Raw genomic sequence first — 15,387 nt, forward strand, 5'->3', positions numbered from 1 at the left:
ACTGTTCACCTCCATTGTGTTTCCTGAGCAGCTCGCGTCTCTGCCCCCCAGATCTCAAAACAACATGCACCGATAATTAAAGGTAATGAACCTACTCCTATGATGATAGGGATTATGGCAATGGCGAATTTGACAAAATGTAGAACTATCCCTTTAACAAGGAGAGCTTGCGTCGGGGGAGTCCCACGATTCTTTGTGCTCATCCTCAAAGAACCTGTCCTTGGTTTAACTAAGGGCTTTTATCAAGATGCTGAATAATTTAGAGGCAAATGAATCACACCACAGAGAACTGTTGTAATCATCAAACACTCAAATAAATACATCTGCAGCTATTATCTCGTTTGACTGAGGTTACAATAGTGTTTTGTGTTGGATGAGTGTGCGCCCCTGTTTCATTCAGAACCTCTCCCTCTAAATAATTCATATAAACATCTCCTAAAGGCTTAATAATCAACAGTTTTCTGAAAAGGCAAAAGCACTTTTGGGGCTTAGTGTTGTCAGAATATCTTTTTTAATTCAGTCTTATGTAGTGCATTAGTAATGTGTGTGTTTATAACGGTTTGTGTGCAGAGAATACTTGTGACAAAGCTGTTTGTGTTTTGTTTATGTTCCCTGCTGCGGTGGATTGTGTAGTTTTAGGTCATGTAAACAGTAAGTTCACCCTGCCATACTGTCGTTGGTATTAGTGACGACCTCAGCTCTGTCACTTAATCTCCTGGCTCGCTGTTGAGCACAGCAGCAGCTTTGCTCGTAGCCATATGTATTGGATCTGATTCTCATGTGTCATCAGTCATGACTCCATAACACTGGTATTTCAGCTTTCTAAGACTCATGCGATTTCATTCTGCTTCACACTGAATCATCCTATTATCACACATGCTCCATCCGTACCATATGTCACAGTTCTGCCATCGTATGAGATTTAAAGGAAGAGTTTTATGCCAAAATAGAAACTAAACAACAAAATGAATTGATCATTTAAATTGCACATGTTTATATAGTTAAGTTTGTGTTGTATGATGTGTTTTGGGATAGAACTCTGCTTAGTCACTCCACTCACAGTCATAAACATCATTATGCAGTGGTTTTCAATCCTCAGCCACAGGGTCCCAAAATGTTTAACCCAATAAGACCCATTTGAGTACGACCGGAAAACAGATCAGATGAATCTTCCCTCTGTTGGCAGTGATACTGGCTCTCACCTGGTGGTTAGCAGTTAAGCAGATTGAAATCAGTATCTGAACCTTTTAAGTCTTGGTTGTTGTTGTTGTTGTTTTTCTCGATGCAACTCCAGTAATCTGCTTCAGTATAACTTACCTTGCTCAGGTCATTAGTCACTGTCCAAACCACAATTTAGAAAACTTTGTTGCAGCTGAAAAGGCTGAAAAACAGACAAAATACATTTCCCACGGTGGATTTAGCTTTCCTCCTGTCAATCTCAGCAAACAGCAATGCATTTCATTGGTCACTTAAAAACCTCAAAGTCATAATTGCTGATCACATCAAACTTCAAAGGAAGAAACATGCACACATCTGGTCTTAATGGGCTTAAATAATTTTTTTTAATCCTTGGATTTTTCTTCTTTTTCTGAAATCTTAGACACTTAAACTACTTCAGGATCTTAAATTCCCTCACATAAACAGTCGCTGCAGTTGAACTGAACTCACTAAGACCTTACAACCTATGATCCAGAGACATAAGAAGGCGCCAAACGGGGTTGGAAACCACTGCTGTAGTATCATGTTTAACATGGTGTACTTTCTGAATTGGGGTTTCAGTATTGAGGCCTGTGTTGTATTTTGCACATCTCCATGCTTGCTTGTGTGTTTGTTGCCCAGTTGAGCAGCTGCCCACCATCACAGCTCAGTCGCCCAGCTCTCTCATCGCCTTCCCGTTTGAAGAAAGCTTCCCCGTGACGTGCGAAGCCAAAGGGAATCCCGAGCCGGAGTGAGTACCAAGCCTTGCATCACTTCAGATGGGAGGGGGAGAGGATGAGAGAGCTTGTTAGCAGCCAAACAGACACTAATAACAAACAAACAACAAAAACAACAGTTGGCCGTCGAGTTGATGATGTACTGTATTTTGTCGCTCTTGAGTTTGTGCACCGGCTTTTGGAAAAATGAGCATGCTGCAGTCTCAGATGTACAACTTGACATTTTAATACTGGCTTTCTTTATGTAGCTTCAAATGGACAAAGAATGGCCAGGAATTTGACCCCTCTCTGGACCCCCGGCTGATGAAAGAAGAGGATTCTGGGACCTTTGTGATACCCAATAATGGGAACCTTACAGAGTACCAAGGAACCTATCGCTGTTACGCCTCAAACAAACTGGGGACTGCTATTTCGCAGGAGATTGAATTCATTGTGCCCCGTGAGTAACATACATCTGTGAGTGTATAGATGTATGCATGTGTGTGTGTGTGTATGTGTGTGTGCATGCAGGGTGCTCTGTTACAGTCCTTTCAAAGTGATTCAGGGCCAGCAGTCCTGTGTAATGACTGCACCTCTCCATTGTGAGATTTTCATTGTATTGGACGTGGCAGAAAGTCGTTGAGGCTCCCTAGTGCTCCACCCCTCGCAGCATCTCATCTATAGCTCGGTATTGGAGAAAGCATCGAATGTGATCCGGCCTCTCCATCATCGCCTTTGCTTCATTTTTCATTTTGCTCCCATGCGCAATAAATTCTCAAAAGGAAATACACTCCATAGGGGCGCTTTGACTGAATTTGAGTGGGCCTCAGCCAGCTTCTCAGCAGTGGTGACGAGACACACACAATAGTCACAGTGACGTCTGTTTTGTTTCTGGAGGCCAAGAATTGAGAAAAAAATTCCCATAGAATCCAATCTACTGAATGACACAGAGCTCAGGAAAACACTCGTTCCTCACAGAATTCAAGTATGATATTACTGCCATCTGCTGGAGAGACAGGGCACTGCATGGTCTACTATATTTAATCTTGTCTGGCTTGAACTGCTGCTCACTGTTGGTTTTGTCTTTCATCTAGATGTTCCAAAGTTTCCGAAAGAGACAACTGATCCTGTGGTGGTGGAGGAGGGCCAGCCTTTCACTTTAAAGTGTGACCCACCCAAAGGAATACCTCCTCTGCAGATCTACTGGATGACTATCAGTAAGTGATACCTTGTGCTGACAATAAAAGTATAATGGTGTATGTGCAATTCTGTTTTAAAATGACAATTTAAATTTTTACTTTATTTTACTAAACTTTTATTCTCGCCCATGATATCCTTTGATTAGGTTCAGTGAGATAGAGACAGATTTCAGCTTCTCAAAAAATCATTCTTCCTTTGATTGATCCTGTAAATCTGCTTGCTGAGAGTTACAGATCTTTATTTTGATTTTAAGAGACTGAAGTTCCCAGACGTGATAAAAATGTTCAAGGTTTCAACAAAGAGCTGACACACAATATGGTACATACTGTATGCAATGGTGCCAAATCGTGTGGAATAAATGGATTTTTCGAGGCATTTAACAGGAGTAATGAAAGGAGTAATTGCATCCTTAGCCCAATTTAAAGTAGAAACGCAATATATGACTGATACATTGATTTAACAATAGACTGATGCACCAATTTTTCACTTTCTCTACTTTATAAACAGTTTGGTGGTAGAGTGATTCTCAACATTAACGTCAGGCAATCACAGTGTAAACCTGAGGGGACATGTGATTATTACTTGGGGAATAAAAGAAGAAAATGTTTCTACACTAAATTGGTTATTTGTTTGGTTTGGATTTTTTCAAAATCCTTTTTTGACTCATACCATCAAAAAATCCACATTTTCATGCCTCATATGTTGCAAGAGGATGAATCATAATGATTGGGAATAAAAAATCCATAAATGTGATTTAGTAAAAATTGTAGTAGGCTATCTTCCTCTGAAATGTGGTGAGTAAAAATATAAAGTCATATACATTTTAAACTACTCAATTACATGATATTTATAGATTAATACAGCACTTGAACAACTTGACAAAAATCATGTATAAATGGATAAAATCATGGCATTTAGAGTAGGCATGATTTACGTATATCCAGTTTTATAATTACATTAAAGCTCTGGTTAAACGCTGTCTAAACTGGTCCTGTGTCTGTCCTCAGACCTCCAGCATATCGAGCAGGATGAGAGAGTTTCCATGGGTTTGAACGGAGACCTTTACTTCTCCCACGCGGTGGAGAAGGACAGCAGGAGAGACTACTGCTGCTTCGCCGCCTTCTCAAGAATACGCACCATTGTTCAGAAAAACGCCATGTCTGTCATCGTCAAGACAAGTAGGTGTCACTTCGGTTCCTTTGTCTTCGCCAAAGCGTTGTTTTCCTCTCAAACCAGCATGACGCAAGTGTTGATTTGTTTTGAGCGCGCTGATCATTTCCAACATGTTCATTGATGTCCATGTTCATGGCAACACTTCAAAAGCCATTCAGATGTCATGCTGTCTTGTTTGTGCGTATCCTTGGTTTTTTTATGTTGTGATTTTGATCTCGGTGATGTTTGTCATGATGCATCCATGTTGTCCTCATGTTCATTGTGCTTACGTCTCATCCGCCTCCATTTCAGAAAAAAGTGACAGTGAAAGTCCTGACACTGGTAAGTTGTAAGAGTAAACCTCCCCTGTGCTGTGCATCATCTGTAAAGAGCTTTGTGCACATTGCAGGGGTGTCAGTAGCAGTGCATAAAGTATAGACGAGTAGCCTTAAGGAAGCTGCATTACACCTCTGATTGGTGTCACACCCTCTAATTCTCTGCTTTCTCTGCTTCATCAGCGAATGCAATCCTGGAGAGAAGGCCCTCTCTTCTGACGCCCTCTGGTGACAAGTCAGCAACATCGCTGGTCAAAGGAGACGACCTGAAACTGGAGTGTATTGCTGAGGGAATGTAAGTAACACTATTATTATTTTTTTTAATAATTTAGTGCTCTTACCAAAACAAACTGTAGACTTTAGACTCACTTTAAGACACATCACCTCTTTGAATGATAATTTCTGTAATGTATATGTAACATCTAACCTTTTTGAGACTCACTATATTTCCCCCCTTTTCTTTTAGTCCAACTCCGGAGGTGGAGTGGGTGAAGGTGGCTGACCAGCTTCCTGTTAAAGCAAAACGAGAGAATCATGGGAAACTGCTGATTGTGCCATCAGTTGAACAGGAGGACGGTGGGACGTACATGTGCAAGGCAAAGAACACATTAGGAGAGGTGGTCCACTACTTCACAGTGACAGTAGAAGGTAACTGCTGCACACAGTGGAGCTACAGTGCTGCTGTCACAGCTGACAGACGTATTTTAAATCCCTTAATATTTGCCCTTTCAATAATGGACTGATCCTTAATTTCTGGTCTAGAGCAGAATTATTGTGGGGGCTCTAATAATACAGTATTCAATCATCTTTTAAAAGGAGCACGATTAAGTGCTGGAAGAAAATTGATGAAGAAGTATGAATATAACAAAGAATAGTCTATAAATTCTGTCTGACATATTTTAATATATGACATTAACGGATTATTTTCATTTTTTTTTTTAGGTTTTTATAGTCTTAGCTTTTTTTTTAAAATATTGGACAGTTTTATTTCTTTGTGCCTCAGACACCTATTTAAATTAAACTATCTAATGAACTATAAAGGGACAAATGTCTCTTTAGATGAATTAGATAAAATTGTATTATATTTTATGAACCGAGTTATTACTGAATAAACTAGCCCACTATGTTGTATGTAAAATCTTAAACCGAGAACTAACAGAGTAACTAGTGACTAACTGTGGCTTTCAGCTACATGTGGTGTAGTTAGAAGTACAATATATCCCTCTGAAATGCAGTGGAGTAAAAGTATTTAAGTAACAAAATGGAAATACTCAAGTAAAGTACAGTATGTTGTGCTTGAGCAGCAGTGTAGAAAACTATATTGTAGTGTTACAATTATAGACTGTATCTAAAAATGTTACAATAGATGGTGTCTAAATCAGAATTTTAAATGCACTGGTTTCAGGACAGATGCCTATAACCACAGTCCATAAATTCAGACTGATGTATTATCACAGATCTACGATAAATGCACTGTTTAACTTTAGAGTACATTGTTAACCCACTGTAGCTGTGTAGAACAGCTTATAGGCATATCACTACAACCATGTGGGGAAAGATAACACCCACTGCATAACATATCAGCCTGGTGATGACTCAGTCAGGCGTGACTGTGGTGTGACACTGGCACTAGCGCTGTCTCCTGAGTAAACCAGGAGTCATCCTGTACGTATTGTCTGTTCTTGAGATATCCTATAAATAATATGCTCACTTGAATTGTTTCTATGGTCCCTGTTGTACTGAAAAAGAGCCATCTGTTTCAATATAAATACATTCATATGAATAGGATAATATTTGATAAAAAACTTTACACATCTTGAATATAATGTGCCAACAATGACATTGGGGAGAAAAATACAGAAGTGCCTTTGTGTCTCAAAGTGTCTGTCATGTGCCGACCTGTGAATGCAGCTGTTATTGTAACAGGGCTCCTCTATTCAATAACATATTCCTGTCATTCTGTCCTCTCTTTGTACACGCTTATTGTCTTTCTTCAATAGAAACTCTTCAGATTGATAATATCAGACTAACTGTGTTGTTCCCAGAGCCTCCAGAGTGGCTGTTTGAGCCTGAGAGTCAGCTCAGCATGATCGGCTCAGACGTGTTCATCAAATGCTCGGCTAGTGGGACCCCTCGGCCCACTATCACATGGAGGGTCAACGGTGTACCTCTGCAGGGTCAGTCGCACACATTTTACAGTCTTTTTAAATAGAAAATGTTGTTGGAATAATCCCAAACTGTTCAACAGTCTGGACTCTTTGCATACAACCAGTGAGACACAGGTGTTTTGTGCAACAGAAGAAAGATCTGTGTTACGAGGCTGATAACTGTGAAGGAGCAGATTTTAAACCAAATAACACATTGACTTCTCTTTGCTTTTTTCTGCTCTGCATTATAGTTAGATGCTACTTTAGATTAACTGATGCAAAAAAAAAAAAAACATTCATTTTGAATAATCATGTATTTTTAGCCCAGATATTATTTACCTAACAAAAACAATTATTCTGTGCTAAACAAGTGTAAAACTACATAACATCTCTAAATAGATTATGGATGATAACCTTTGGTTGTGTTTAATTCTGACCTCAACATAATGGAAACAGTATTTTCTGTGCCATGTTTAATTAAACAGAGTTTATGGAATATTAACTGCAGCAAGAAGGTTAAAAGCTTAAGTGCAACGTCCATGTACACGCACTTTACTTAATGATCCACACGATCCAGACCTTTCTATTATAGTCCCCATTTCCACAGTTTGCAGCGTAGTACCAACTCTTACTGTAACTGCCAAACTGCCAGACTGTAGAGTGATGTGTGATTGGGAGACATGCAGGACTTGGGGAGAGGACTGGACATTGGGGAGTGTGTAAAGAGCTGGGGCTGGAGGGGGAGAAACTGGAGGGAAGATGGTTCCACGACATCAGCATCAGGATGGAGAAAAAGAAGTTTGTGGGAGAGCCAAGATGAAGTGGTTAAAGCAAAGGGAGGGTCAGTCAAGCAGAAATAGCAAAGTGTACAGTAGAGTTTAAGGAGCTGTTTTGCCACTTTTTAAAGCACTAACAGCCAGTGGAGTATGGATAAGACAGCAGCTATATCACCGGGTGTGGAAAAAACATCAGCTGCAGATTTAAATGCTGGCACCTGTTGCTCTTTTATTACCTGTATTTAAATATAAATGAAGAGTGTTGTCTTGTTTTGTTGAATGTTAATCTGATTTTATTACAGAGGTCCCAGCGACCAACAGGAAGAGGTCCGGTGACACTATAGTTTTGCATAATGCTAAAGTGTCCGACAGTGCAGTGTATCAATGCGAGGCCTCCAACGTCCATGGGAAACTCCTGTCCAATGCGAACATCATGAACATGAGTAAGTACAACGGCATTTGGTTTAGTTTCACTGTGTCGTGATTTTATCAATTTTTGTGGAAACGCAATGTAAAAGTTTTTGCCACAAAAAAGCGGTAGTTTCACTTGTTCATGAGTGAGTGCAGTGAGTCCTTGGGAGATGTTTCAAGCTGGAAGGCCGGCGCTGATGTAGGCAGGCATATGCCCATAAAGCAGTGAGGAGCCCGGGGAAGCAGGGCTGTCTACAAGCAGCACTCCCTCATTCAGGCTGGCGGCTCTCCCTGCGGAGCAACAAGCACCGTTCCCTGACATTTATATGCTAACAAGTTCTCCTCTCAATTCCATACTGATTTCAGTGCCATAAGACAAACATGTGCTGCTTTACAAGTGCAGATAAAAAAAATAAAAAAAAAGACAGAATGCTGCTTTCCTTTGCTCTGCACAAAACGTGGGGAGTTTGTTCTTGGTGACACAGGAGTTAATAAAGCTGGACAGCCTCTGAATGCTAAGTCCCAGCTGCTGTCTTTGTAAACAATTAGGGGAGACAGACCATTTTAATGGGAGGCTGTGGCTACAACAGATAAGGTCCACGCGCCCGGCTAACTCATTATTCCACAGTTTTTTGTTTTGTTTTTTTTCTTTGATTTCATTTTAACGTTTACACATTTCTGACAACTTGACAGTTGAATCTTCTTCTTTTTTTAACACCCAGGAATCTACAATTAACAAACAAAAAAAGCAACCTCATTTAACCCATAATTATCTGCCTCATTCCACTGCGGTTTTATGTGTTTTTAAACACAGCCAAACTGTGAACTTGATTGCGCTCATTGTTGTTTTTGTGCCTCCTAAAAGCTACGGAAAGCACAGCAGTGATCGTTCCATCAGTGATGTATCGCATGTGATCCGTGACTAGATTCTGCTGCTTGTCTTTGCAGATGTGGCCCCCATGATTTTGACCGAAGAGGGCGAGGATTACTCTGCTGTAGAGAGGAAGGGAGTGATAATGCACTGCAAGGTGTTCAGCTCTCCTCCCTCCACCATCACCTGGTAAACACACATCCCTGTCCTCCATCCCACCAGCAGAGAGCAGTAGATCTCAACCACTCGATGCACACAAGCCTCCTGTCCCCTGCTTCCGTATTGATGACCTGCTGTTTCTTTAAAAACAAGCTTGTTACTCAACACTTATGTTCTATTCAGTAACTTTTATCTCATCTCTGCATTTAGACTGCTGCTGTGTTCATATTTAATTTGTCCTGACAGAACTTGGAAACCTAAATGGGTGCTTTTTCTTCCCAGGAGCAAAGATGACTCCTCTGAATCCGTAGAAGGGCCCAGGTTCACCGTCCATGACAACGGCTCGCTGGAGATCTACAGCGTAGAGAAAGAAGACACAGGACAGTACACGTGTTTAGCTAAAAACACAGAGGGGTCGTCCGCCATAGACGCCATGCTGTATGTGAAAGGTAAGCAGTTTTACAGCAAGCAGTGTGTGCTGTTGCTCGCAGACCTTGAGTTGTAAGTAACACGCTCTTGCCTATGGAAGATCCCACTAGAATATCGGGGGCCCCTGAGGACCAGCGGATCTTAATAGGTACCACGGCCCAGCTCTCATGCCTGGCAGAGTACGACAAGTCCTTCAGCAACGACTTTGAGCTCCTGTGGGAAAAAGATGATGTGGAGATAGCCCACAACTACACTGAGAATTCAAGGTAGGACACTGAATTTTATTTTTTTCTTTATTTTTTTTCTCTCTTGCGGCATTGCAGGCTCAATCCCATCTGGGATTGAGCCTGCAGTTGTTCTACTATTCGTCAGTCAATATTGTGTCTCCATCTTCTTCTGTCTACAGATACTTAGTGGAGGATGGTATTCTTCAGATTATCAATGTAAGCCACAGGGACCAGGGTGTGTACACATGTGTGGCAAGAACTCCTGTGGACCAAGACATGGCCTCGGCACTGCTCATGGTGTTAGGTGAGCTAACATTTGAACAGTATTTTTGTTCTGGGGCCAGAGAATCAGGGACCCCCAGTGCTGTATTAATGCATAACACCTCCATGCACAGATCAATATGTCAGGAAGCCGAAGTAGATCATGAGCATGCAGACCATAGCTTTGTTAGTGCAGGACTGTGTCTCACAGTCGCCCTTATGAGATGTCTGGGTGAAACACTTGGAAGACCACGCAGCTTGTTCCACATCCCTTGACTCTCAGGATGCTTTTATTGAACATTTGTTCCTTTACCATTTTTTTTTTCGGCTGCATAGTTTGATGGGTCAGTGATTTTTCGAATCCATGTTGTTGTGATGGTTTTTAGATGTCCCTGATGCTCCTGAGAACTTGGTGTTATCCGAGCGCAAGGGCAAAAGTGTGAAACTGAAATGGATCCCCGGAGACGATCACAACAGCTCAACCACAGGTAAAAGGGAAGTCTGTGAGCAGATGTCAAGATTCAAGATTTCACTTTTAGACCATATACACAAGACAAGGGCATAGCAGAATTAAATGATGATGCATCCACCTCACGATGTAATTAGTAAAAAAAAAAAAAAAAAAAACAAGGCAGGAAATATATAATTATTTGTGGAACTACTGACCATTAGATGAAAGAAAATGCACATGTTGAATAAGGAGATAAATATAGTCATGAGTTGCACACAGCTAAAAGAAAATTGCACATATAAATAAATATATTAATGAAATATGACCTGTATAATAAAACAGAGCAGAGAATATTGAACAAGACATAAGAATAATTTAGAGAGCAGCGTCGGTCCACCAGTCCAGGCATATATATAGTTGGTACACTAGCAGTTCAGCGACTCTTGCAATTAATATGATATACACATGTTGGTTATCGTTGTGCATGCATGCAGTTTGTTGGATACCATCTTGTACGATGTGAATCTCTTATTGATTAATCTGAGCATGAGTTATAATGTGGATTAGTGATTTAAGAGTTTTCTGCACAGTTGGGTTTTAGATAAGCAAGAACCACATCAGTGAGGGACGACTCTGACCGTCTATCTACCTGTCCACAGAGTTTATCATAGAGTACGAGGAAAGTCAGTGGGAGCCGGGAAACTGGAAGGAGTTGCTCCGGATGCCCGGGAACCACAACTCGGCCGTCCTCAAACTCCACGGCCACGTCGACTATCGCTTCCGCGTGTCTGGACTGAACTCTGTGGGGAGGGGTCCTCCCAGCGAACCAACAGAGAGATACAAAACCCCAGCAGCAGGTCTGAGGCGTCAGCCGCTCATTGTTTATTATGCTTTCTGATAAGGTCCTCCAGGCCACTTGAGCTGCCAACAGTGCTGCTCTGTGAACTTTAAAACACTCAGACCTGCTACATAATTGATTCCACTCTTGTTGAAAATCTGCTCTCTTGTGTGTGTGTGCATGTGTGTGTGTATGTGTGTGCGCGTGTGCTTATTTCACTGGAGATTTCTTCCACTATGCCAACAAAATCTATATTCCCTCTTTTCTACAGCCCCTGACAAGAACCCAGAAAATATCAAAATCGAAGGTCATTTGCCACATGAAATGAATATCAACTGGGAGGTAAAGAGAAGAGTTTGGTCTTTTATTATCCTCTTTCTGCTAATTGTGCAATGTGGGCTACGTTTACACAGTGTATTATTCACATCTACTACAGTTTTTGCAAGTCAAAGAATTTCTCTAACAGAACATAGATGAAGTTTTATCAATGTTTCATAGGCAGTTACCAATAGCAATTTAAGAAATAGAAATGTCCCACTTTTGATATTTCATTCCGTGGTTCAGATCTTTAGAAAAGCCATTTCCTGGGATCACTGTGAAAGAGCTCCTATTGAAAGCTGCTCCTTTCCTTTGATTAGAAAGAGAAAAGGAGGGCCATGAAAAGGGGAATTTTCTTTTAATGTGTACAGTAATATATTCAGCTTTATTGTAGAAAGATGAATCTCTCCTTCACTTATTATCTGCTTGCCCTGTCATGGTAACGTAACCCCAGAATCCTGGATTCATGAGCTCTCCCACTGTTAATGATTTGCTTTTGTGGAAAATGGTATCTCATTCTATTTCTCACGGTCTGACTTCTGTGGGGAGATAAATCTTTTCATCTACGATGATGTACGTAGCCCTATATCAAAGAAAAGCCTCGCTGCGAGACCAGGTCAATTGTTCCATTGTTTATTAGATAGCAGGATAAAGCAGTGCCAGTGCTCCACGCACAGTTCACTGGCCTAGCTTGTCATTTTAATCCCACAGAGGCAGTGACACTGAGCAGTGAAATACAAGAAGCGTCTTATGCAACTGTGAAAGTCTGCATGAAACCCTTCTCATTGTTCTTGCTTTTCATGCCTTTGCGCCAGCGCCAGCCACGGCAGGAGACGTTACATTTTTCGGGTCGTCTGTCTGTACGAACATACGCATGTCTGTCGGGCCCATTATCGTGACCATCATATCTCAGAATAGCTTTGAGGAAAATTCTTCAAATTTGGTGCAAACATCCGCTCGGACTCAAAGATGAACTGATTAGGTTTTGGAAGTCAAAGGCCAAAGGTCATGTGCTTGTGACTGTGATAAATCAGAAATTCTCAGAGTGAATTTCATTGCATCTGGCGCAAACATTCACTCGGACACAAGGATGAACAGACTAGATTTTGGTCAGCAAAGATCAAAGGTCAAGGTCACTGTGAACTCAGAAAAAAACTTATCGGGGAATAACTCCTTATTAGATTTATTACAACAAGATTTGATACAAATGTCCATAAGGATGAAATATTACAGTGATGATACATTTTATATCCAAAAGGTCAAAGGTCAACTTCTTTGTGGCATCATAACATTCAGCGAAAACACTTCAGTGCTGTAACTCAAGCACAGAAGGGGAGATTGTGACCATAATATATTCTGCAACTAAACATGTCAGAGGCAGTAATTCTGCTTTACTTATGCTTTCTTGTTTCCATCATTCAGCCCTTGTTGCCCATTGAGCACAATGGCCCTGGTCTGGAGTATAAGGTGAGTTACAAAAGACAGGACATGGAGGAAGACTGGAAAGAGCACATGGTGAAGAGACACTCATTTGTGGTGAAGAACACGCCCACATTCGTCCCCTATGAGATCAAGATCCAAGCCAAGAACCATCAGGGCTGGGCCCCCGACCCCAAGATAGTGACCGGCTACTCAGGAGAGGACTGTGAGTAGATGACATTTCATTGAAACTGTACTATTTTATAATAATGCAAAGAAATATCACCAAACTCTGTAGTTCCCTTTATCTCTCGTGTCTTTTAACAAATTGATTCGGTTGTCCTCAGTTCTACTCTCTTCAGGGCATCGGTTCTAATAAACTGTACACTGTATCACCTGTCAAGCAACAAACAATAGACAAAGAAACTAGCTGGTGAGCATGTGGAGCATTCAGATGCTAAGGAGTCGGGTATTTCTCTCAGGAGTTGGTGGACCGTGATACAGAACTAAAATAAGAATGAATAAAAGATACTGGACTTCCATTCATCAGGAGCCAGGAGACACACATCAGAATGAATGTTCAGTGATTGAAAGAAAAGATAACGCAAACAATTATCTCCCTAATGTAAAAAAGCTAGCAAGTATTACTTCTAAACACTTAGATGTAGACTTATATTACACAAACAAGCAACTTAATTACACTCAGTTCTGCATCTTTAAAACATTATGATGCTGAACTTTAGAGACAAACTAAAATGAAAAGATGATACTTGTTAGAGAGACCTTTGTAGATTTTCTTTTAATTACTTTCTAACAGAAGAGTAGGAAGCTGGAAATCAGAATTTGTTGCTATTTTCAGTGGGTATCTGGACAGCATATACCCCTGATCATATTTTTGGAGTTTACTGACATAAAGTTAAATGGTTTCTGGGTATTAGAGGAAAGAATTTCACAAACCTCCCACTCACATCTTGTATCTATTTGGAGCTGCCAAAGTGCAAAGTGGCCGCTGTTGCTTTAGGATATTTGATATATGGAGAAAGTTGTGGCTTAATTAAAATATGTTCTCCCCTCTTTGCTTAACTCAGCTGCAGTATTCAGGTGGACTTTGTGAAATGATTTTCTATTTTTAAAGTTTTGTCTTGAAATTTCTAAGAAGTTCCTTTTAGGAGTTAAAGTTCGACTTTGAGATTCAAGGTTGTGCACTGTCGCAGTTGCAGTTTCCCCAGAGATGGAGTCTTTACAGAGCTTTACTCTATTTCCTGTGTGCAGTTTTCTTCTGGACTTGTCCCCAGGAGGTCACCTCAGGTCATGAAACGCCTCACTGTTGTTGTTGTTGTGTCCTCGCTCAAGTGTGGTGTGAAATTGCAGTATTTACCTCCTTTAGTGTAGTTGATAATAGGAAGAATCCTTTAGCGATTGATTGATCAATTTATCCCCAGTGTCTTTTCCTATAAATACAGTAGGTGAAGTTATTTCCAGGATCACAGTTGTAAGTCCTGCCTCACTGCTCTGTGCTCCCTGACTTTACTCTCAGTTTACTGTAGATTGTGATGTGTGTTTGCCTTTGCAGTTCCCTCTGCTGCGCCTGATGATGTAGCTGTGGATGTGATGAACAGCTCAGTGGTCAAGGTTAGCTGGACGCGTGTACACAAGGACAAGCTACATGGACATCTGGGAGGCTACAGGGTAATACCTCAAAAACAGACCTTTGATTTTAGACACAGTTTAAAAGGAATGGCCCTGACCTTGCTCCAAACATTTGCTCCTCTCACCCCACTCTGTCTCCTTTACTTGGCCGGCTCGATGTTTTCCTTCTCACACCAGCAGATAAAAAAAAAAAAAAACAACAATAACTTATTTAGCATCCTCTCATACAGTGTAGTGTCTAGTGTGTGTGTTGTACAAAGTTTGATCAGTCTCCTGAGGATGGCTCTGTGTATCTCTCTCTCTCCTGACATAGATAAACTGGTGGCGTCTGCGGCGTCTGGTGGACTCCAAGAAAAGCCACGGAGACAAACACACACTGACGTTCCCCGGGGACCGGAATCACGCTACGATACCGGGACTAACGCCCTTCTCCGAGTACAGCCTCATTGTCATGACCTTCAACGGGCGGGGAAATGGCCCCGGCAGCCATCCCGTCAACTTCAAAACCCCAGAGGGAGGTAGGATTGTGGAAAAACAGCATGAAGTGTATTGATTCACAACTACTGAAGGGAAAATCTAATAATAGCCAAGGAAACTGCGTTGGAGAATTCAACTGCTTACTGTGTGTATTACCTTCTTTGCCCCCACAGTCCCTGAGAAAAATCCTGTTTTCAGGGTCACAGATGTACAGAGGCACACTGTCGCTCTGGTTTGGGCCCCGCCGCTGGAGCCTAATGGGATTCTCACCGGGTACCTCCTCGAGTATCAGCTCAGTACGTATCCCTACGCCTCATGCTCATACTTAACTAAGTCCGATATAATGACGATGC

The 15,387-nt window shown here is 41.3% G+C and overlaps 1 protein-coding gene across 1 annotated transcript in view; it reads left to right on the top strand.

Annotated features, from left to right (window-relative positions):
• Nucleotides 1-15,387, top strand: part of chl1b (cell adhesion molecule L1-like b) — a 66,428-nt gene that overhangs the window by 38,240 nt on the left and 12,801 nt on the right. Inside the window, exons 3-22 of the mRNA XM_083970983.1 lie at nucleotides 1,840-1,948; nucleotides 2,183-2,373; nucleotides 3,008-3,130; nucleotides 4,121-4,291; nucleotides 4,578-4,607; nucleotides 4,784-4,895; nucleotides 5,067-5,248; nucleotides 6,646-6,777; nucleotides 7,826-7,966; nucleotides 8,883-8,994; nucleotides 9,247-9,413; nucleotides 9,494-9,659; nucleotides 9,800-9,924; nucleotides 10,268-10,369; nucleotides 10,992-11,189; nucleotides 11,442-11,512; nucleotides 12,911-13,133; nucleotides 14,481-14,596; nucleotides 14,871-15,075; nucleotides 15,208-15,330. Coding sequence (XP_083827109.1) covers nucleotides 1,840-1,948; nucleotides 2,183-2,373; nucleotides 3,008-3,130; nucleotides 4,121-4,291; nucleotides 4,578-4,607; nucleotides 4,784-4,895; nucleotides 5,067-5,248; nucleotides 6,646-6,777; nucleotides 7,826-7,966; nucleotides 8,883-8,994; nucleotides 9,247-9,413; nucleotides 9,494-9,659; nucleotides 9,800-9,924; nucleotides 10,268-10,369; nucleotides 10,992-11,189; nucleotides 11,442-11,512; nucleotides 12,911-13,133; nucleotides 14,481-14,596; nucleotides 14,871-15,075; nucleotides 15,208-15,330 — 2,799 coding nt within the window. The remainder of the gene's footprint in view (nucleotides 1-1,839; nucleotides 1,949-2,182; nucleotides 2,374-3,007; nucleotides 3,131-4,120; nucleotides 4,292-4,577; nucleotides 4,608-4,783; nucleotides 4,896-5,066; nucleotides 5,249-6,645; nucleotides 6,778-7,825; nucleotides 7,967-8,882; nucleotides 8,995-9,246; nucleotides 9,414-9,493; nucleotides 9,660-9,799; nucleotides 9,925-10,267; nucleotides 10,370-10,991; nucleotides 11,190-11,441; nucleotides 11,513-12,910; nucleotides 13,134-14,480; nucleotides 14,597-14,870; nucleotides 15,076-15,207; nucleotides 15,331-15,387) is intronic.

Source organism: Trachurus trachurus (genome assembly GCF_905171665.1).
Source record: "Trachurus trachurus genome assembly, chromosome: 5".
Lineage (NCBI taxonomy): Eukaryota > Metazoa > Chordata > Actinopteri > Carangiformes > Carangidae > Trachurus > Trachurus trachurus.